General features: G+C 37.1%; 1 protein-coding gene across 10 annotated transcripts in view; it reads left to right on the plus strand.

Annotated features, from left to right (window-relative positions):
* LOC138702916 (collagen alpha-2(IV) chain-like) overlaps positions 1-13,500 on the plus strand; it is a 157,129-nt gene extending 143,629 nt beyond the window's left edge. For 4 of the 10 annotated variants that reach the window (XM_069830310.1, XM_069830311.1, XM_069830317.1 and 1 more), the window contains 2 exons: positions 1,630-3,195; positions 9,193-13,500. In XM_069830310.1, coding sequence (XP_069686411.1) covers positions 1,630-3,195; positions 9,193-11,588 — 3,962 coding nt within the window. In that variant the 3' untranslated portion in view covers positions 11,589-13,500. The remainder of the gene's footprint in view (positions 1-1,629; positions 3,196-9,192) is intronic. The other 6 variants (XM_069830315.1, XM_069830313.1, XM_069830312.1 and 3 more) reach the window with 6 other exon arrangements.
* The last annotated feature ends 12,120 nt before the right edge of the window (positions 13,501-25,620 follow it).

Raw genomic sequence — 25,620 nt, forward strand, 5'->3', positions numbered from 1 at the left:
ACAAAATAATTAATTAATTAATTAATAATAATAATAATAATAATAATAATAATAATAATAATAATAATAATAATAATAATAATAGAATAATCGTGACAGAAATGATACAAAGATTGTAATACAAAATAATTCATTAATAATAATAATAATAATAATAATAATAATAATAATAATAATAATAATAATAATAACAGTGATAAAACAAAAATATTTACAATAATAAAATAAACACTAAGACGGATAAAATAAAATATAAAACCACTAGCGAGAGTTAACACAACTTAAATAAGCATATAATAACGGAAAAAATGACGATGTCGAAAATCAACAGAAAAGTTCGTTGTATCGCAGACGACAGCAACCGCCGTATTGACATTGTGTTGTGCATTAATGGTAGTAGGGGGGAGCTGAAAGTCTACATAACTGCCGTTCTCTTCGAATCTTCTCGTACAATCATGGGAAGTTAATGCTGCAAAAACAAAATGTCTACGAGTCAAACTGTTCATTATTACCAGGATAAATACAAATAATACTGAAATATATTAATCAAGTTTCAGTTATAGATCTCCCCTTTTGTGCAAGAGGTATCATATCAAAATATTTTATGAATGGCGGGGAAAATATAAATTTCAAGGACTTTCCAGTGACAAGATATAGAGACAAGTACAATCAAGTGTACCTGTGGCGATGCTAAGGAATCATTTATTGGAGACATACACTGTTATTAATTAAAAAAAATGATCTAATTTATATTTATTACAATGTTTTATCTTATAAGTTACATGCATCAGATAAATACAGTACAATAAAAATTAGGACCATATAATGCTAGTAACACTTAAAAAAAATAATAATAATAATAAAATTTATCAAATATCATACAAACATTTTCGCTTTATTTTTAAACTTAAGAATGTGTAAATTGCTTAGGTCTGGATTATTTTTCAATACTGAATTGTATAGTCTTGGTCCATAATTCCTACTGTGTCTTAATTCAGCTGTAGTGTGGCATTTAGGTTCTGCCAAAAGATTGGGACATTTCTTCTGGTGTTATGTATATGTTTTTCAGTTATAAAATTCATTCGATTTTTGTGAAAATAAGTTAGTAATGTATGTTTATATTATATTTGCTCAATTTATATATATATATATATATATATATATATATATATATATATATATATATATCACGAGACATCAGCTAGCCGTGTGCACACAAATTGGTGAGGTTAAGAGAAGAGATAAGAACAGGGGAGGCACCACATTATAATAAACAGACCGTTGATTATTTCCCTGAACTCTCAAAATGTGAATAGCGACTGCCTGCTGAGTGACTGCACAGATTTGCCAAACAATGCTCTGAAAGTTGTACAAAAAAAAAACTCTTCGAGTTTAGACACATTTTTAATGATTAAAGATTATTGTCACGACATAAACATACAGGTCTTTAGCTATATTTTTTGATATTATAATACACGAGTTTTTTATAACATACAGAATATTTCTCACACCAATGAACATAAAATTTACAATAACACATATAAATAGAATATTAGAATACCTGTACTGATATTCACCAAGCAAACAATTAACAAATGAATCCATAAATTATACCATCGGGTCTTACAGGACAACCAGGATACCCGGGTGGTCCAGGACAACCCACACATCCAGGACAACCAGGCCAACCTGGACAGCCAGGACAACCGGGAAAACCAGGACAGCCTGGCCAACCTGGATACCCAGGACAACCTGGACAACCAGGACAGCCAGGATACCCAGGACAACCAGGTCAACCAGGATACCCTGGAGGTCCCGGACAACCCACACATCCAGGAAAACCAGGCCAACCTGGACAACCAGGATATCCTGGACAACCAGGACAGCCCGGCCAACCTGGACAACCAGGCTACCCCGGTGGCCCAGGACATCCCACACAACCAGGACAACCGGGTCAACCCGGACAACCAGGACAGCCCGGGCAACCAGGCCAACCAGGATACCCAGGTGGACCAGGACATCCAGGACAACCGGGACAACCAGGACAGCCCGGCCAACCAGGATACCCAGGTGGTCCAGGACATCCAGGACAACCGGGACAACCAGGCCAACCAGGATACCCAGGTGGTCCAGGATATCCAGGACAACCAGGACAGCCCACACATCCAGGACAACCCGGACAACCGGGTAAACCGGGCCAACCAGGACAGCCAGGCTATCCTGGTGGTCCAGGACAACCAGGCCAACCAGGACATCCAGGACAACCGGGACAACCAGGACAGCCCGGCCAACCAGGCCAACCAGGATACCCAGGTGGTCCAGGACATCCAGGACAACCGGGACAACCAGGACAGCCCGGCCAACCAGGATACCCAGGTGGTCCAGGATATCCAGGACAACCAGGACAGCCCACACATCCAGGACAACCCGGACAACCGGGTAAACCTGGCCAACCAGGACAGCCAGGCTATCCTGGTGGTCCAGGACAACCAGGCCAACCCGGGTACCCAGGACAACCGGGACAACCAGGATATCCCGGACAACCAGGACAACCCACACATCCAGGACAACCAGGTCAACCCGGACAACCCGGACATCCAGGACAACCGGGATATCCCGGACAACCAGGCCAACCTGGCCAACCAGGACAGCCAGGCTATCCTGGTGGTCCAGGACAACCAAGCCAACCGGGCCAACCCGGACACCCAGGACAACCGGGACAACCAGGATATCCCGGACAACCAGGACAACCCACACATCCAGGACAACCAGGTCAACCCGGACATCCAGGACAACCTGGCCAACCTGGACAGCCAGGCTATCCTGGTGGCCCAGGACAACCAGGCCAACCAGGGCACCCAGGACAACCAGGACAACCAGGTCTACCAGGGCAGCCAGGACATCCTGGTGGTCCAGGGCAACCCACACACCCAGGACAACCCGGACAGCCAGGCTACCCTGGTGGTCCAGGACAACCAGGCCAACCCGGACACCCAGGACAACCGGGACAACCAGGACAGCCTGGCCAACCTGGATATCCAGGACAACCAGGACAGCCAGGATACCCTGGACAACCAGGCCAGCCAGGATATCCCGGACAACCCAGTAAACCAGGACAACCAGGTCAACCCGGACAACCAGGACAGCCGGGTCAGCCTACTCACCCAGGGGGTCCAGGTTATCCAGTTCATCCCGGTAAGTGTAGATTCGTTACGAAAGATTGTTCAATGTTTGCTTTTCTAAAGGATCAGTTGAAACACATGCTTACTAGACTTTTATTATAATAATGAATGCTAACACATCTCAGAATATTGAATTATTATTTTTGATGGAAATCACATTGAGCAGTTTCTATGATGTTGGTGAACGAGTACTCATATCTCGGAAGATATTAATTTTACTACTCATGTTTATGAGACTTTTTTTTCTTCTTTTGGTGACCACTATCACTCCTCAAAATAGTGACTACACTTGTCTTAATGGGAAATACGTTGAGCACATCCTGTGATTTTGAAGAACAAATACCCGTATCTTTGAAGGTATTAATCTTAGGATCCACATTCTTAGACTTTTTTTCTTGTTTTGGTAGCTATTTACACATCTTAAAATATTGAATGTTTTTCTAACACCCTGTATAGGCTGATATTACGATACTCGGTATAAAAGTTCTTTTTCTTGTTCTTCAAAGTTTAGGCACAATGGCCTTTGTGGTTCCTATAGTTGATTCCATCTCTTATTTAGGCTTTGGAATTCTATTATCGTTCTTTGCACGTTTACTTCGGTTGTCAACAATGTTTTCAAGATTATATTGACGAGGGATGGGAAACTCGTATTCTAACAGGGCAGTTAACATGAGTATCTACGTACAACAGAAACCGTAGCGGGAGAAGCTAAGCTCTCTGAGAGTGGCTATTTCCCGTCCCTGATGTAGATTATTTGTTATTATTTCATTCCATATATGGTCCCAGCAACCCAACTGCGGGCGAGCTTTTCTGCAGTCTATATTCTGCTCTGATCTCACTTCCATAATTATAATCCAGTTGATACTGCTATGATTTTATAGAACTTCATCTGCGTGTCTTTTTTTATTTTATTTTTTATGTTCTCTTAATAGCTTCACTCATTTTAAATTCCTCTAAACGTCATAAATGATATATTAAGGTTTCATAAGTCAAAAATGATACAAATTTCAATTACATCATTACAAACTTACTGTCCACACCTGTGGAGTAACGGTCAGCGCGTCTGGCCGCGAAACCAGGTGGCCCGGGTTCGAATTCCGGTCGGGGCAAGTTACCTGGTTGAGGTTTTTTCCGGGGTTTTCCCTCAACCCAATACGAGCAAATGCTGGGTAACTTTCGGTGCCTGACCCCGGACTCATTTCACCGGCATTATCACCTTCATTTCATTCAGACGCTAAATAACCTAGATGTTGATACAGCGTCGTAAAATAACCCAATAAAATAAAATAAAAACTTACTTCTGTCTTATACAAATCTGGCTTTCAGGTAGTAGCTCCCTGTAAAGCAGGTTCGAATAATTTCAAGGAAAAATTGTTCCGGAGCCGGTATCGATCCCGGGACCCTTCGCTTAGCTTGCGAACGCTCTTCCGTCTGAGCTACACGTGTATAGTTCCTAGGGTAGCTCAGTCGGAAGAGCGTTCGCGCGCTAAGCGAAGGGTCCCGGGATCGATACCCGGCTCCGGAACAATTTTTCCTTGAAATTACTTCTGTCTGTCCATTTCACATGTTCCATTCTTCCCCATACCTATATTTCAAATGCTTCTATTCGCTTCTCTATACTTCGTTCGTAATGTCCATGTTTCTGCACAATACAGTGCTACACTCCATACAACGCACTTCACTAGTCACCTCTTCCTTAGTTCTTTTTCCAGAGGTCCGCAGAAGATGCTCCTTTTTATATTATAAGCTTCCTTGGCCATTGCTACCCTCCTTTTGACTTCCGTCCACACCTGTGGAGTAACGGTTAACACGACTGGCCGCAAAACCAGGTGGCCCGGGTTCGATTACTGGTCGGGAAAAGTTACGTGGTTGAGGTTTTTTCCGGGGTTTTCCCTCAATCCAATACAAGCAAATGCTGGGTAACTTTCGGTGTTGGACCCAGGACTCATTTCACCGGCATTATCACCTTCATCTCATTGTGCTAAATAACCTAAGATGTTGATAAAGCGTCATAAAAAACCTACGTTTGACTTTCTGGCAGCAGCTCATTATACTGCTTATAGTACACCCCAAGTATTTGAAGCTGTCCACTTGCTCTACTGCATCATTTAGAATTCGCAAGTTTACCTTCTATATTTTTCTTCCGACTACCATGGTCTTCGTCTTGTTTGAATTTATCTTCAGGTGTGATAGTGGTCATTGCTCACAGCTTTCACCTAGCTCCAGTACTATATCCCTTAGTATCGTCTCCTCTTCTGCTCATAACATCAGCAAATGTTACGCACTTTATTCTTCTTCCTCCTACTATCACTCCTTTCATGTTCTGAAAACAGTTCTTTACCAAATCTTCCAAATAGATCTTGAATAGGCTAGATGATAAAGGGCATCTTTGTCGTACCCCACTCCCTATTGACTTACATTTAATATTTATTTCACCTTTGTTGCACTGTTTCATAAATCTTGTATAAATTTAATTGTTACAATTGCATTTAATAGCCTACAGGATTCTCTCAAGGTCACTTTATCACATCATGACGATTCTGGCGCCGATATCAGCTTATTTCCCTATATCCCTACGGTCACGTAGGCAATGACGATTACTATAATGCTGTTCTTATTTTATACGTTGTGGGACATGAAGTTGCCAAAGAACGGCAGGATTCAGTATGACCAACATTAATTAAATAAACTAACTTACTGTTTTATTCAACTAATGACAACATTTAACATACAATCACAAGAATATCCGAATATTTCTACAAATAACAATACAAGATCTAACACAATATACAATATTTAACAAATATTAAATATTTTTATACAGGGCTTTCATTTCAAAACTTCCCACTTTAAATAATTAATTATTTAAATTCAATTCAAACAAAAAACTTGTCAATTTAGATATTGAAGGAGAAGTCTGAAATCAGGCTTAATTGCATTTTAGATTTCACCCCGCACCTACCAGTCACCCCCCTTCGAAATTTCAAATGGCACCCCTATATTTTTATAGTTAAACTAGCCGTACCCCTGCGCTCCGCTGCACCAGTTAGAAATAAATATAAAGTAATTACATAATTAAAATAGGACATTTGATCCAGGGAACATTCGTGTTTGATATAAGGATAAATCATTTATTATGTTACTTAATTTAAATTGTATTAAAAGAATTAAAATGCGATCATTTTGATCTAGAAACCACTCATTTGGTCATAAAAATTATTTTAGGAAATACTGGAAACGAATGCCTATCACGTTTTCTGTGCATAAGAAGCTATTTTAATCTTACCTGTCCTCGATTTACTCAGAAGTTACTGTGATAACATTATAGCATTATGTCCATCTAGAGAAACTACACTTTCCATTGGTGAATTAATAATTAATTATACAAATCGGTTAATTTAGCTTCCGATATTACTTCATACAAACACAGAAACATTCTCTTGTAGGCTATGTTTCATAGCTTTCGATTGTTGTTGTCCAAGGCCCCTTACAGACGAAGTCATTTGTTTTTTAATTCATTACACGGCCTTAGATAGCAGTTCTTTTAATTTTAAAACTCATTTATCTCATTAAATATCAGTCCTATCAAAATTTTTCAAGGAATAAAACTTATCGCAAATTAGTTTTAAAGAAACTTTTGTTATGTAATATTTTTCACAAAAATCAATAATAAGCGAGATATTCCTATTTATTTAATTCAGACCCCCGTATAACCCCCCTTTTAAATAATGTATTTTGAATACCATATAGCTAAAATCTAAGTTACAACGAACTTAATTTATATTCCAATTTTCATCGAAATCGGTTCAGCCATTATCGCGTGAAAAGGTAACAAACATACAGACAGAGAGACAGACAGACAGACATACAAACAAAAATTTCAAAAAAGCGATTTTCGGTTTCAGGATGATTAATTATACATGTTAACACCAATTATTTTTGGAAAAGCGAAAATTACCAGAAAAATTTAGCTTACAGATTTATTATTAGTATAGATATGAAAGACCATACAATTATTTATATACCTCATTCAGTTGTTTTCGCATCTTTTGTTTTCTATCGTCGCCTAGCAACATGTAATTTTGTTATTATCAGTTGATTGTAGGATGAAAACACAGCTTATTTTGTGTAATTTCCTAAATTTAATTAATGAGGATGATTTGTGTTCTCTCTCGAACGGTATACACCATTTTAAAATATTTAATACACAAACACAACTATTACATGAAATGCTCAATAAATTGTATCTTTATTGTCTTCAGCTCTAAGCAACAATAAGAAAAATCAAGGTTGCTAGGCGACAACAGAAAACAAACATGCGAAAACAAATGAATGAGGTGTATAAAGAATTTAATACTCTTTCATATTTAAGTAGCTATAAAAATGTAGGGATGCCATTTGAAATTTCAAAGTGAGGGGTGGCTGGGGGTGGGGGTGAAATCTAAAATGCAATTGCGCCTGGTTTTATACTTACCCCTTAATATCTAAATCGACGTGTTTGTTTTTTAATTTGAATTCAATTTGAATTAATTATTTAGACTGGGAAATTTTGAAATGAAAGCCCTGTATATTATGAAACAAAATATTTTACGTAACTTCTTAAGAGAGCGTTTTAACAGTACTCGTCACGATCAACATGTCACTCGTACCCAAAAGAATCGCTTTCTTAAGGGTATATGTACGTGAACGACCACAAATATCAGAAAATGCAGGCTCTAAATTTTTTAAATTTTATAAGAAAATGAACTCTCACTTGGACAAAAATTACAAGGTACCACAACAAGAACTTAAATAACTGATAAAAGTATGAAAAAGGTTACTAATAATATTTTTTAGAATTCACTTTTTACTTTCAATTAAATTTTCCAAAATTTGAAAATTTTCACACATATTACTTCATAACTCCACAACCATTAGAGATCGAATTCTGAAATTTTGTACACTGATTTAATATGCATTTATGCAAAAGGTAGACTACAATAATGCCCATTTCTTTGAAAATAGACAAATTAGGTCACAAAACATTATGTAAATTTTAATATATTTTATATAGGACTAATAAAAAATTAATTGTATTAAAATAAACAATTCTACATGTCTGAGAGTAGTCTACTTTTCAGAAATAAGTGTTTATTACATGCAGGAAAAATATTAAAGATGTCAGAGAGACCACAACAATGTTATGGTTAATAAATTATGTACAGTAACGGCAGAATTTTTTTTCCCCATACTTTGGTGAAACTGATTGGAAAAATATTATTAGCAACCTTTTTTTTATATTTTTCATCAGATATTTAAGTTCTAATAAGTCTTGTGGTACCTTGAAAATTTTTTTCCAATGGTGAGTTCATTTCCTTATAATAGTTTAGAAATTTAGAGCCTGCATTTTCTGATAATATTTGTGGTCGTTCACGTACATATACCCTTAAGGAGTTAAACTCCCGAGGACCTAGACTAAGGACAACCACTCCGCAGATGGACTGATCATTTCTCTTATGTTGTCGCAGAACTGGAATAGTTCCTATCTTGTACTTGCAGATTTCCCGGGTTTCCTCTCAAATCATTAAGAACAAAACACTGGCCAACTATCGACGCTGGACCCTGGACTCATTTCGCCAGCATTATCATCTTCATATCACTCAAACTGTAGATGATAATTGCAGTTGACACAGCGGTGTAAAAAAAATAAACATTTTGTGGAGAGTTGTAGAAATAAAATCAAACTCTATTTAATACAAGTTTATTAACATAATATGATTTAGGCTACTTTGGAACCAGTATATAGACACAAAAAATAAAACGCAAATTTTTAGGGATTATATAAGTCTACTGAATCTTTCGTAAGTCCACTCATACGAATAACACAATTTGTATCACATGCAACCGTTTGGCAGTATTTATATTGTGACCAGAGAAATAAACACAGACAAAATCAGAAAGCTAAGTAAATACTCTCAAAATGTTTCATACCAATAAACTTACTCATTTCTCCGTTTAATATTTCCATCAGGACAACCAGGTCAGCCCGGACAACCCGGAAAGCCAGGCCAACCAGGACAGCCTGGACAACCCGGAGGACCAGGATATCCAGGACAACCAGGACAGCCGGGACAACCAGGATACCCAGGCCAACCAGGACAACCAGGAGGACCAGGGTATCCAGGACAACCCGGACAACCTGGACACCCAGGTCAACCAGGACAACCAGGGCAACCAGGAGGACCAGGATATCCAGGACAGCCAGGGCAACCAGGGCATCCTGGCCAACCCGGACAACCAGGACAACCCGGAGGACCAGGTTATCCGGGACAGCCTGGAAGACCAGGTCAGCCAGGACAACCAGGATACCCAGGACAACCTGGACAACCAAGTCAGCCAGGACAACCTGGTCACCCCGGTGGCCCAGGATACCCAGGACAACCAGGGCAACCAGGCCACCCAGGTCAGCCAGGACAACCTGGACAACCAGGTTACCCAGGACAACCTGGACAACCAAGTCAACCAGGACAGCCTGGTCACCCCGGTGGCCCAGGATACCCAGGGCAACCAGGCCACCCAGGTCAGCCAGGACAACCTGGACAACCAGGTTACCCAGGACAACCAGGCAAGCCAGGCCAACCAGGATACCCAGGACACCCTGGACAACCAAGTCAGCCAGGACAGCCTGGTCACCCCGGAGGACCAGGATACCCAGGACAACCAGGTCAGCCAGGACAACCCGGACAACCAGGATACCCAGGACAACCAAGCAAACCAGGCCAGCCAGGACACCCAGGACAACCAGGCCAACCAGGACAACCCGGACAACCAGGTTACCCAGGACAACCAGGCAAGCCAGGCCAACCAGGACAGCCAGGCCAGCCAGGACAACCAGGATACCCGGGACAACCTGGACAACCTAGTCAGCCAGGACAGCCTGGTCACCCTGGAGGACCAGGATATCCAGGACAACCAGGGCAACCAGGCCACCCTGGTCAGCCAGGACAACCAGGTTACCCAGGACAACCAGGCAAGCCAGGTCAGCCAGGACAACCAGGATACCCAGGACAACCTGGACAACCAAGTCAGCCAGGACAACCTGGTCAACCCGGAGGGCCAGGATACCCAGGACAACCAGGCAAGCCAGGCCAACCAGGACAGCCAGGTCAGCCAGGACAACCAGGATACCCGGGACAACCTGGACAACCCGGAGGACCAGGATACCCAGGACAGCCAGGACAACCAGGCCACCCAGGTCAGCCAGGACAGCCTGGACAACCCGGAGGACCAGGATACCCAGGACAGCCAGGACAACCAGGCCACCCAGGTCAGCCAGGACAACCTGGACAACCCGGAGGACCAGGATACCCAGGACAGCCAGGACAACCAGGCCACCCAGGTCAGCCAGGACAGCCTGGACAACCCGGAGGGCCAGGATACCCAGGACAACCAGGCAAGCCAGGCCAACCAGGACAGCCAGGTCAGCCAGGACAACCAGGATACCCGGGACAACCTGGACAACCCGGAGGACCAGGATACCCAGGACAGCCAGGACAACCAGGCCACCCAGGTCAGCCAGGACAGCCTGGACAACCCGGAGGACCAGGATACCCAGGACAGCCAGGACAACCAGGCCACCCAGGTCAGCCAGGACAGCCTGGACAACCCGGAGGACCAGGATACCCAGGACAACCGGGACAACCTGGACATCCCGGAGGACCGGGATACCCAGGACAACCAGGTCACCCAAGTCAGCCAGGGCAACCGAGCCAACCAGGACAACCTGGACAACCCGGAGGACCAGGATATCCAGGACAACCAGGACAACCAGGCCATCCAGCTCAGCCAGGACAACCAGGATACCCAGGACAACCCGGACAACCAAGTCAGCCAGGACAACCTGGACAACCCGGAGGTCCAGGATACCCAGGACAACCAGGTCAACCTGGACAACCAGGACAACCAGGTCAGCCAGGACAGCCGCCGGAAGGTTCGAGGCCTGTGTACATCATCCCCTATCCGCTTCCCATCGTGCCGAGCCCCGGTTCATGTCCCTGCTACTTGGTTTCGCCCTCCGATAACAGTTCCACCGCCGTTACTCCTGCCCCTCCTACTTCACCCCCTTCACAGGGTGGTTCACCCCCTCCGTATGGCGTGCTGGGTTTCATCCCCGTGATCTTCTACCCCTACTGCCCTGGCAACAAGACCAACCCCGAGGCGCTGGAGCCCATGTTCCCGTCAGCCGTGCAGGTGCCCTACCCCTGCTCGCAGTGCGGCGGGGCGCCGTCCAGCTTCGTGACGCGCCTCTCCAAGGGCCTCAGCGACGACAGCTTCGCGCAGGTGCTCAAGCAGGCCAACCTGCCGCTCAGCGCCGTCGTCAAGGCGCCGCACCGGCGTCGCTCCAGGCACCGCGTCAAGGCCGAGTGATGACGTGGACAGGCGGGCGGGCGAGGGCGTCTGGTGGACACGGCGACTATTTATTCCCGAGACATTCTTAGCACATCTGTGGCGTTGCCATGGCAACCGTAGTGTGAATGAACCGTAGAAAACTTATCAAACAAAAGCATAACAAAAAATTTATTTCCTCCTCTTGGAGATCATTTCTTTTAATTCTTGTCCATTGGCGTGAATTAATTTTGCGATGATGACGTCACAATGAGTGGTCACTGTGTTGCATAATTATTATAGTAAAAGCTACAGTTTTAAATGCCATTTGCACTGTAGTTTTTCATTTCAAAATTGATTTCGACAGTGCAGTAATGTTTTTTGTCACTTCAATAGTAGCCATTAAAGTCATGCTCGCTTATAATTAATTATATCTAAGTGATTTCAATGAATCATAATACTGATTTAGAAGTGTAAAGAGAATTCCTATGCTTTTATACATGCTTCTCTCAATGCCATATCGACGAAAGGTAATAGGAAACGTGGAGTAGATGTAAGAATATTTCGGTTAGACCATTTTAATCTGTCGAGAAATATCTGATACTCGACGTTAAAATTATTCAATGCGAAATTGTTATAACTCTAAGGCTGTGTTATTACTAACCCTATTATCTCTTGTGCACCTATGAGGTAATAAATCTGAAGAGTCTAAGGTGAAATGAATGGGAGATATCTTATCGGACAAATGTATGATTTAAAATTTATTCCCTGCATTTCAATATATTTTTTTTAACTTCCGGGATTTGATTATAGTGTCTTTGACGCGATTTAATTTTGTAAAGATGACGTCACAATGCGCGACCACTACTTACATTATTATTAAAGTTAAATCTACCATTTTTTTTGCCATGTACAATATAGATTTTCATTAAAAATTATTGTAAGAATAGAATCGTAGTTTATGTGGTTTGAAGATACAATAAAATCGCGTAACTAAATTTATACTCATTTCAAGCTTACAGCTAAGTATTTATTTCAAATATAAGGTTCGCTAGCCACTGCAATTATAGCTTGTAAATTCATACTAACAAATAATTAATTATATCTCATTGATTCCAATGAAACATGATACAGAATTAGTAGCTAATGGAAAGGAAATTCCCATGCTTTTATACCTTCTTCTTTCATTGCCATAGCAACGAAAAGATAATATGAAATGTGTAATAGACGTAAGAATCTTTTGGTTTGACAATTTTAATCTTTAGAGAATTTTGTAATACTTGAAATGAAAATTATTCAGTGTAAAATTATGATATAATTCCCAGATTGAGTTATTATCAAACTTATCATACATTACAAGGGGTGTAACAAATCTGACGAGACTAAAGCAATACATAAATTGTGAAGCGTAATGGATTTTAAATATTAACTTGGTTTATAAACTTACTATAGGCTATAAGCCAACATGTTGTCATGGAAACGCTTCTGTGCCTTTCACGTAATCGCCATTCATATGTCTACATTTAAAAGAAACTGGGATATGTTTTACTTGGAGCTATTTGGTAGGATTTGCGGTAGGTTATAAAACGATTAGACACTTACAAACTGACTCAACCCTCTGAGTTGAGAAGAATCATCACATGCCCTCGTCCTCCCTTTAACTAGGTCCACCGTCAAAACAGAGGAGCCACTTTCAATATTGAAGCAACTGATACAAAAATTGGATGAAATACTTCGATATGCAGAAGTATTTATAGTGTAGAAACATTATTGGTTTCACGTAAGTTAATATGTTTGCTCTTGAGGATTGAAACAGGATTCAAGTGGTGACAAAACTTTTTATACCTCAAGTGAAAGAGAAATTGTGTTTTATACTGATCTGTGAAAATTGTGAGTATTTTTGTCATTGTCAGTTAACGACGGCTATTTTAATAAAAGTCTTCAGCTTTCTTAATCACATCTTTCATTTTTACCTTTCCTTCCTGTCAGATAAACTATTCATGACACAGAAAAATATGACGTAGGCTAGAAAGAATGTTGTTTATTGATTCATTGTTTCATAGTTTTCTCCCAAGAGCAGGTCCTTCACTGCAAACCCAGTATTCACCAATATTCCCTTTTTTCTGCCTTCCCCTTCGCCTCCTCATACGATCCATTATTCCTTAGTGTTGTCTGTCATCTAATATTTCCTTCTGCTGCGAACGTTTTTCCGTTCACCATTCCTTTCAGTGCATCCTTCAGCAGGCAGTTTCTTCTTAGCCAGTTACCCGTAATGCATTTGATACTGAAGTCATTAGAAGTCTTTAGAATTTAATTGAATTTCGGGAAGGGAGTACTGAAAACTGAGATCTAGTGCGCTAACCCTCGAGCTAGGCGCATTCCCAAACCCACACCGGCTGACTACACTAAGGTTCGCAGTGTACCTAGATTTCGAGCAGCCCCTATGTGAGTAACTAGCCGGCGTTCGAGGAATGCTAAGAAATGATGATGAAATGAAGAAATGTTGGCAGAATTATGTAGATGCCTAATAACTTATGTGCAATGAGGAGAACCCAGAGAAAAAATCAACTGTGACATCGTACGCCATAAGTGTTACTATGGATTTTTATACTCGTACCAAACCGGGACTCGAACCCTGATCACCTTCGAGACAGGTCGAAAGTCTGGCCACTCAACCAACGCAGGGGAATGAGAAATCTTGCTCTCCAGCAATTTGCAATCAAGTATAATAATTCGCCTTCAATTACTGCTGTTCGTCCATTCTTTATTGAGATGATTACAGAATATTAATTTTGCATTTTGGTGAGGGAATGGTACTCTGTTTCTACGGGGATTCTTGACAAGTAAGTCATATCCAATACATAGTCTGAATTTTGCAACTGCTGTTTTGCAGGATGGAAATTAAATAAATAAATAAATAAATAAATAAATAGATAAACAGACATACAGATAATTAAATAATTAAATAAATAAGTAAATAAATAAAATAAATAAATAAATAATTAAATAAATAAATGAAATAAATAAGTAAATAAATAAATACATAAATAAGTAAATAAATAAATCTATAAATAAGTAAATAAATAAATGAGTCAATAAGTGAATAAATGAATAAATGAATAAATAAGTAAATAAATAAATAAATACATAAATAAGTAAATAAATAAATTGAATAAGTGAATAAATAAGTGAATAAATAAATAAATAAATAAATAAAAAAGTGAATAAACAAATAAGTAAGTAAATAAATAAGTGAATGAATGAATAAGTAAAGAAATAAATAAGTAAATAAATAAGTAAATAAAGAAATACGTAAGTAAGTAAATAAATAAATAAGCGAATAAGTGAATAAATAAGTGAATAAATGAATAAGTGAATAAAGAAGTAAATAAATAAATAAGTGAATAAATAAATATATATATAAAATAATAAATAAATAATTAAATAATTATATAAATAAATAAATAGTTAAATAAGTAAATAAATAAGTAAATAAATATATAAATAAATAACTAGTTAAACAAGTAAATAAATAAATAAATAAGTAAATAAATATATAAATAAATAGTTAAATAAGTAAATAAATAAATATATAAATAAATAACTAGTTAAATAAGTAAATAAATAAATAAGTAAATCAATATATAAATAAATAACAAGTTAAATAAGTAAATAAATAAATAAGTAAATAAAAGTAAATAAATATATAAATAAATAAATAGTTAAATAAGTAAATAAATAAATAAGTAAGTAAATAAATATATAAATAAGTAAGTAGTTAAATAAGTAAATAAATATATAAATAAATAACTAGTTAAATAAGTAAATAAATAAATAAGTAAATAAATATATAAATAAATAACTAGTTAAATAAGTAAATAAATAAATAAATAAATAGTTCAATAAGTAAATAAATAAATATATAAATAAATAACTACTTAAATAAGTAAGTAAATAAATAAAGAAGTAAATAAATATATAAATAAATAGTTCAATAAGTAAGTAAATAAATAAGTAAATAAATAAATAAGTAAGTAAATAAATATATAAATAAGTAAGTAGTTAAATAAGTAAATAAATATATAAATAAATAACTAGTTAAATAAGTAAATAAATAAATAAGTAAATAAATATATAAATAAATAACTAGTTAAATAAGTAAATAAATAAATAAATATATAAATAAATAACTAGTTAAATAAGTAAATAAATAAATAAGTAAATAAAAGTAAATAAATATATAAATAAATAAATAGTTAAATAAGTAAATAAATAAATAAATAAGTAAGTAAATAAATATATAAATAAGTAAGTAGTTAAATAAGTAAATAAATATATAAATAAATAACTAGTTAAATAAGTAAATAAATAAATAAGTAAATAAACATACAAATAAATAACTAGTTAAATAAATAAATATATAAATAAATAAATAAATAGTTAAATAAGTAAATAAATAAATATATAAATAAATAACTACTTAAATAAGTAAGTAAATAAATAAAGAAGTAAATAAATATATAAATAAATAGTTCAATAAGTAAGTAAATAAATAAGTAAATAAATAAATAAGTAAGTAAATAAATATATAAATAAGTAAGTAGTTAAATAAGTAAATAAATATATAAATAAATAACTAGTTAAATAAGTAAATAAATAAATAAGTAAATAAATATATAAATAAATAACTAGTTAAATAAGTAAATAAATATATAAATAAATAGTTAAATATGTAAATAAATAAATATATAAATAAATAACTACTTAAATAAGTAAGTAAATAAATAAATAAGTAAATAAATATATAAATAAATAGTTAAATGAGTAAGTAAATAAATAAGTAAATAAATATATATGAATAAATAACTAGTTAAATAAGTAAATAAATAAATAAATAAATAAATAAATAACTGTCACACTCCTGCGGCTCTGTGAATACAACGAACAAGAAATTGCTGTTATGGAAACAGTTAGTGTCCTGCAATTTTCGTACATGAGGAAACCTTGATATTTAAAACTGAGTCTTATTTCATACATATATCTAATCTCAAAATCTATACTAACATTCTTAAGCGGTTAAAAAAATGAGTAGAGGATAGCGAATATTTTTAAAACAAGGTGAAACAAACACGACAGGCCTCCTGTACAGCGAACAAAAATAACTAGGTGTGAATTCAAACAGAAGTGGCCGAGGAACATTGTCATAATTTCCATCATCATTTAGTTGGTCTCAAGTAAACAAAATTCTAGCTCATATACATTGCGACCACCTGAATTTGATGTAATCATATGCACTTATAAGAGACACTGCCAACTTAAACACTCTTCCCAACAAAAATAACTACTTCTTAAGACAAACAGACGCGGCTCAAATTTTCTCATAATTTCCATTATCAGTTAGGTTATTTCCAGTAAACGAAATTCTGGCTCCAATCCATTGCGCATGTTTGCATTTGATGCAATCATATACACATATAAGATGCACTACCAACTTAAACATTCTTCCCAAATACAATTAACCTGGTGTGAATTCAAACAGAAGTTGCTCAAAACCATTCTTTCAATGCTCATTATCAGTTACCTGATTTCGAGTAAACAAAATGCTGGTTCAAATCCATTGCACCCGTCTCTATTATTTTGTATTTAAAGTTACTATTTTTATTACTAACTTTAAGGCTCATTATGTCATTATTAAACAAGTTTAAAAACTGAGATTTTTTTATCACTCTTGCTGAAGTAATATTTAATTTTTAGTCAGAAACCGAGGAGGGAGGGCCTTGACAAAAGTTTCTAGAGGAGCCTCAGGATTTCTATGGGCGGCCGTGTTTGAAGCTGTGATGCATTAGCAACAGAAGAAAAATAAGGTGGGTGCTCCTGTTATGGCCATGTTCCCGATATGGCCACCCCGCTATTGTGAGTTAGTTAACCAAAATATCCGCTAAATTGCAGCAGCATCCAGTGAAAGAGCATCCTGGTATGTCACTTGATCGTTTTCCATCCAGTCAGGTTGAGCAATATGGCGTCAGTTGCCTGTTTTGCGGTTTTCATGTGACCTCTTCTTATTTTTCTCTAGTAAGTCTCCTTTGTTTTATGCATGTTTTTCAAAGACTTGTTTCATGAAAACCATAGTACTCCATTCAGTTTTTAATGTTCTGTTGATTGGTGTTGTCGTTGATGGCGTATCTTTTACGAGTTGTTCATAATCAAACGATTTTCGTGAAAGCTTACCTGCTCCTGATATGGCCATATCAAATGCACCATGGCCATATCAAGTTCATTTCACTTTTATTTTTTCACCTGACAAATTTACATGCCTTATAGCTGGGATTACGCAAAAATTTTGTATTTTAAGAAAAACAACTTAAACTTTTATGGAAAAACCTGTTTTGACTACACTTTTGAATTATAAAAAAGATTATTAAGTGTCATGTTTATTCATTTTACACCAAAATTATTTAATGTTAGCACAACTGCGCTATCAAACTGAAAACAATCACGATTTGTAGAACATGGAACGAGGGTGGCCATATCATGTGCACGTGTTCCTGATATGGCCACTAGGTAGACCTTTGGAATTTGGGACTTTTTGGACAATTAAAGCTATTTTTATGGGGAAAGGAAATTGTTTTAAGAAAGACCACTAGACTGAGAACGAGTAAGAAAAAAGTGGTTTACATTTTTTTTTCAAAATGGCGGCTAGAAAAATTCTCAAACCTTAGCATGGCTATATCAGGGACACCTACCTTAAATAAATTTGGACCGAATATAAAAAAAATCCAGGGAACTGAACTGAAAAAATCGAGTGAAGGAACTGGACGGACGAACGAACCAAGTAGAGTGGGTAAACAATGAAAAAGTTGAATGACACAGCTACCTGAACGAAATGTCCACTTTCGTAAAGGCCAAGCTGCAAGTCACAAGGAAATGCATCGTGTTCCATTCCATCGACCTTGATGGTGGGAACCGAGATTGTTGGCTGTGTGGGAAGATCGGCCCTTGCGTGTGAGGGAATTCGTAGATCACACGCAACCCAATACTCACTCAGAGTGTGGTCCGCAGGCCAATGGCAGCACCAAGAAACTCCTAAAATCGTACCTCATGGACAGACATCGAATCTAGTACTTCATCAGCCCATTTACAGGCAATTTTCGCTCTGCAGCAACGTTATGGAAAAGCTAGAGTATTCGTACAATCAAAGAGCCAGTTCGATAAGCATTAGTACCGGTAGTATTTTATTCACACAACACCCACAAATTCCACAATTTTGAACATCTGGCCGACATCTACGGCTGACCACTAGGATACAGAATACAAACCAGAGGTTAAATTAAAAATACAATGTGATTGCGGAGAGAATACGAAACAATGATAAATTTAAAAATAAAGTACAATTTGATTTCGGAGAAACATGGGATGAAAGTACATTGAAGAGTAATGAAATGAAGTAAAAGAGAAATATATATATATATATATATATATATATATATATAACTTAGTGTTATACAAGTGAATGTGTAAAATGGATAATGGATCCCTCAATACCATTAGACAAATTTTGTTAATGTCCTCATTAGAAAATTTAAGAGAAAGGAGTGATTAATTCGGCGTCGAGATTTTATGTGGGCAAAAAATGGCGAACAGATTTCATCTGGAGCCTTCTATCAAGGACAGAATTCTTTTATGTGCCGTATATCTACGACACGCACTCAGAGTTTTAGAGTTTTACTTCCCTCCCTAAGGAAGCCATGCTAGAATTTAATCGACCTTTAAAAACCATCTGTCCCGCGCCGTAGCGTCGTGGTCTAAGGCATCCCGCCTAGGACTCGCGTTACGGAATGGGCGCTGGTTCGATTCCTCATAGGGGAAGAAATTTTCTCATGAAATTTCGGCCAGTGTATGGGACCGGTGCCCACCCAGCATCGTGATGCACTTGGGGAGCTACAATAGGTAGCGAAATGCGGTTGCGAATGCCAGCTATAACGGCTGGGGGGAACCTCGTGCTAACCACACGATACCTCCATTCTGGTTTTTATGATCGTCCACCTCTGCTTCGGCATGTGGGCGTGAGGCCAGCAGCCGGCTGGTCGGTCTAGGCCCTTCACGGGCTGTAGCGCCACGAATTATTATTATTATTAAAAACCATCTCCTCAGTCGGGATTGAATCCTCGAAGCTTGGGTCCACGGCCAAAATGACTGGAATACTTAGGATGTTGCGGGACACGAACCCAGTCCCTAAGAAATATTGGATGAATATCTAATTGCTTAGGGGTATTCAAACTGACCTTCTTCCTATTTGTAGCTAGAAGCGTCACAACAGAGAACCTACAAAGGATAGGAAAACAACCAAACGTACTTCTAACACATTGTTTCTATGGTAACTGAATATTTAAGCAGTGAGTAATAATTCACCTGAGGAGCTGAAAATGTGATTTAAACCTGTATTATAGAGAGCGAGATGAAGCAGATTTTGTTTTTCTACGAAAGTGTGGAATGATAGGTTTCCTGGCAACAGAATTGACATCAGAAATACGATTTCCCACATTCAGTGCAGACGCACTTTCCGCACATTACAGTCTTCTTTCCTAATGAAATATGAAACGCTTTACATTTATATGAAGGACTGAGAATTACAATAGATTATCCACCAATTTAAATAAAATGAGAAAATACATAATAATTTCAATCCTTTACACTTCTTCATAGAAATTGAAATAAAATTTTAAATAAACATGCAGATATTTTACGCAAAAGTTCTCTTGGACATATATTCTCTATTTCTGTCACATCTGGTGGTGTGACCATACATTTTTGGTCTTCAAAATCCATATTTCTAAACGACTTAAATATTGAAACGTTAACCATACAAATGTCGTCCAAACTGAACGGCTGTCTATATCAATAATGAATTCCTACTAGTGTCTTCGCAACAAACCTGATGACGAAGATGAAAACGCGTTTTAACGTTTTTAAAATTTATTTTCAATTGTAATTAATTAAATAATTACATTTAATTACAGGTAATATTTTCGTATAAAAATAGCGTGTAACATACTTGCGGGGAATTTGCTATTCCCAAGAAACTAGTCGATTAATTAAAATGTGGCTCACGTCAGTGAAACTTACAGCAGAGTCCTTATAGGACAATTTCTATCTGATGCTTTTCCAATTCACTGTGGGCTAAAGCAGGGAGATGCACTATCACCTTTACTTTTTAACTTTGCTCTAGAGTATGCCATTAGGAAAGTCCAGGATAACAGAGAGGGATTGGAATTGAACGGGTTACATCAGCTGCTTGTCTATGCGGATGACGTGAATATGTTAGGAGAAAATCCACAAACGATTAGGAAAAACACGGAAATTTTACTTCTTGAAGCACGTAAAGCGATAAGTTTGAAAGTAAATCCAGCAAAGACAAAGTATATGATTATGTCTCGTGACCAAAATATTGTACGAAATGGAAATAGTATACAACTTGGAGATTTATCCTTCGAAAAGGTGGACAAATTCAAATAACGTGGAGCGACAGTAAGAAATATAAATGACACAGGGAAGAAATTAAACGCAGAATAAATATGGGAAATGCCTGTTATTCGGTTGAGAAACTTTTGTCATTTAGTCTACTGTCAAAAAATCTGAAAGCTTTATTTATAAAACAGTTATATTACCGGTTGTTCTGTATGACTGTGAAACTTGGACCCTCACTTTGAGAGAGGATCAGAGATTAAGGGTGTTCGAGAATAAGATTCTTATGCAAATATTTGGGGCTAAGAGAGATGAAGTTTCAGGAGAATGGAGAACTGCATGCATTGTATTCTTCACCTGACATAATTAGGAGCATTAAATCCAGACGTTTGAGATGGACAGGGCATGTAGCACGTATGGGCGAATCCATAAATTAATATAGATTGTTGAAGACCGGAGGGAAAAAGATCTTTGGGGAGGCCGAGACGTAGATGGGAGAATAAGATTAAAATTTATTTGAGGGAAGTGGGATATTATGATAGAGAATGGATTAATCTTGCACAAGATAGGGACTGATGGCGGGCTTATTTGAGGGCGGCAATGAACCTCCGGGTTTCTTAAAAGCAATTTCTAAGCAGTAACACAGCTGCGGGAAGAGCCAGTGCAAAACACGTAGGATTGAAACACTCGCTTACCTCACACTCCAAATTTCATATTGGTAGGCCTATTGCAATGATACCCTTCCTGCACTCATATTACAATAGCCCTATACTATTGTGTGTGAAAGTACTTGCAGATTAACCGATCAAGTCTTGTTACCGCGTGAACGTAGTGCTGCGGGTTGCCGCTTGGGGCGCCACTACCTAGGTGACTTGACAGGTAGAATGAGTTCCTAAATGTTTGAAGTAAATAATCCTATTAAAAAATTAAAAACCTATAAATTCAAATTGCTGCCGCTAACTTGGAAGCTATAGTCTAACATTCATGGATATTTTACATTGTATAAGTAACTTGATTCAATTACAAGGTAAAAGTAATATAAACGATTATAGCAGAATTATGAAAGTAAGGAATGTGAAAAAAAGATCTCGTAGGAGTCATCAATAACGTAGAACATCTACTTGAAGTCATGCCATTATCCTTCTGTGACCTGTTTTCTTGACATTTCTTGGAGTGATTGAATATCGCAATAACTCCTATGTAACATATTTATCGATTTTCAGATTTTTATTCTATTAAATAGCTTAAATAGTGATACAGAAAATAATAAAATCTCCTATATCTTAATATATAAAATTGAATGTATATATGTATGTATGTATGTATGTATGTATGTATGTATGTATGTATGTATGTATGTATGTATGTATGTATGTATGTATGTGTGTGTGTGTGTGTATGTTCTCTATACAAATCTACACGCTTTGACCGATATGTGCCAAAGTTTGCACATTTAACCTTCATAACCAGGAGAAGAACATAGGCTACATTAAAATTGTGCAAATGGAAGTTAAATTAATTAAATATATAAAAAATAAAAATAAATAGATGAAATATTCATGTGTTATATTAAAATGCAAAATCTTCTACAGTCAATTGTTCTTTATTATTGTCTGTTGTATTCAACATAGACTTTCACGAGGCCTTGGAAATTTTAACACGAAATTAAATTACATTGTTGTTACACATCATGAAGGCTAAAACTAGATAATTCATGCAATAAGTATCTTTACGCAGTCCAGGACCGTATTATGAATTCCTCGATGCAGTTTTGTAGATAGTGAGAAAACTGTTTTATACAACTGAATTCTAGAATTCTTTCAAACTGCAAGGATTACTACCACATAATTTACTTAATATTGAATAACCATAGTAGACCTACTATTGCGAAATATTGACTCACCAAAATTATGCACTAACAAGAATTTGTGTCAAAAACTCATGCGAAACCTAATATGAGTGGCAATATTAACTGGAAAAACGAAATAAGATGATGTTTTTATCCCACGTATTGCTATCATAGCCATTCGATTTTAAGTAATTGTTATAAGTTATAGTAATATTTGTGATAATATTACAATATTATAATATTGCAATAATAATATAGAGCCCATTTTACTGTTACTGTTAACCCGTCTCTTATTAATAAGTTATGGTCACTAATGACTTGGCCGTTTATAGAAAAATATGATTTTCTGTTGTGGTAGTGTTCTACATTGCCTTCTCCAGGAGAGTGAATTCTGATGAGTATAGTTTCCGTTACTGCAAAACACCCTGAAATCCATGTATTTGACAGAATCCATCCGTTACAGATTGTAGTTTGGCCTTGAAGGAAATTAAATATATTGTGGGCAGAAAGGCTTAATAATGCATAATGTCGTGGTACGATAAATATTATCATCAATCACAATGTTAAATATCTTAAATATCCCTGTAGCATAAGGTCTTAATGTTGTTAAAACTCTATCCATAGGTGAGATGGAATTATTTCGATTAGTCAGTTTCTTTGGATATTAGTGGCACTTTCTTTAATATCCGTCACTAGGGAGGAGAAAACATAAGTAAATATGGTTCGTTTTGGTTTTATATAGTTCCCTTGCTGAGGTCTCCGATAAGTCTAACATACAGTTTATTTAGAAATAGACCAAAATTTAAAACCCTGGCAACGCCGGGTAATTTAAGCTAGTGTAATTATATTTATTTGTTTCGAAAATGTAAGAGTTCACAGTCTCCTAGGTACGACTGCTATAGGATGAATAAATGTGTTTTTCTTCGTACTGATAAATTTTATATTTTGCACATAGGAGTTATTGCAGGGACAACGACGATATGCCAGTATTTGTATGTGTATGTTATGGAATTTTATTCCTTGTTATTTATTCTTTGCTTTTGTAGGCAGGCTACAATGGAATCAGGCGGAGCTAAAAGAAACCAAGTAAGTCACTTTTTACAATTTTTCAGGAGAAGCAAAAAACATTCAACTAATAACACAAATGTAAATATTTTTATATTAATATTCTTATGCTATGGAAGACCAAAGAACATTTAGAAGTCTTACTTAGTTCCTTCTTCCACCGTTGGATGCGCATGACATCCGTTGTTCAAATGTTTGCATAACCAAAAAACTGCATAGTTTGACTTCGTTCCTTTTAGCCCCGACCGATTATTTCAATAAATTAATTTAAAAGCTGCAACATTGAGATAAGTGGCCAGTAGGCTTGGAGCTCGCACAGACTCTTTCTCTCAGTCGTAATTTTCCTTGAAGGACGCTTTTTTCTAATAATTACCATTCTCAATTCATTCATTCCTTCGTTCATTAATTTATTCATTCATTCATCAATTCATTCCTAGCATTATTTCAATTTTCAATTTTAGGTACCAATCTTCACGTCATCCGCATAGACAAGCAGCTGATGGAATTGAACGGGTTACACCAGCTTCTTGTCTATGCGGATGACGTGAATATGTTAGGAGAAAATCTACAAACGATTTGGGAAAACACGGGAATTTTACTGGAAGCAAGTAAAGAGATAGGTTTGAAAGTAAATCCCGAAAAGACAAAGTATATGATTATGTCTCGTGACCAGAAAATTGTACGAAATGGAAATATAAAAATTGGAAACTTATCTTTCGAAGAGGTGGAGAAGTTCAAATATCTTGGAGCAACAATAAAAAAAATATAAATGATACTCAGGAGGATATTAAACACAGAATAAATATGGGAAATGCCTGTTATTATTCGGTTGAGAAGCTTTTGTCATCCAGTCTGCTGTCAAAAAATCTGAAATTTAGAATTTATAAAACAGTTATATTACCGGTTGTTCTGTATGGTTGTGAAACTTGGACTCTCACTTTGAGGGAGGAACATAAGTTAAGGGTGTTTGAGAATAAGATGCTTAGGAAAATATTTGGGGCTAAGAGGGATGAAGTTACAGGAGAATGGAGAAAGTTACACAACACAGAACTGCACGCATTGTATTCTTCACCTGACATAATAAGGAACATTAAATCCAGACGTTTGAGATGGGCAGGGCGTGTAGTACATATGGGCGAATCCAGAAATGCATACAGATTGTTAGTTGGAAGGCCGGAGGGAAAAAAGACCTTTAGGGAGGCCAAGACGTAGACGGAAGGATAATATTAAAATAGATTTGAGGGAGGTGGGATATGATGATAGAGAATGGATTAATCTTGCTCAGGATAGAGACCAATGGCGGGCTTATGTGAGGGCGGCAATGAACCTCCGGGTTCCTTAAAAGCCAGTAAGTAAGTAAGTAATCTTGGTAAAGAGAGAAGTACTGTCGGTGACACAGATTATCTTCCCTGAACCTTGGAGAAGTTAGGGGTGTTGTTTAGAGGGGGGTGAGGCTAACTTTGGAGCAAGCGGCTGGCTAACGGTACTTTTGGTGTGAATACCCTCTGCTTAATCCCCTTTCTATTTTCTTCAAAAAAACATTTCTCTCCGTTTATACATGGAAGATGGAGATGAACGTTTGCTTTCTCTAGTTAACACAATTGGTGTAATAACGCTAAGAGTAGCAATACAACTTTCGTGTTTAGTGTTTGCGTGTATATGGAGAGACTAAGTGTAGACTACATAGTAAGTCTTGTA

The sequence above is a fragment of the Periplaneta americana genome, chromosome 7 (assembly GCF_040183065.1).
Source record: "Periplaneta americana isolate PAMFEO1 chromosome 7, P.americana_PAMFEO1_priV1, whole genome shotgun sequence".
NCBI classification, from domain to species: domain Eukaryota; kingdom Metazoa; phylum Arthropoda; class Insecta; order Blattodea; family Blattidae; genus Periplaneta; species Periplaneta americana.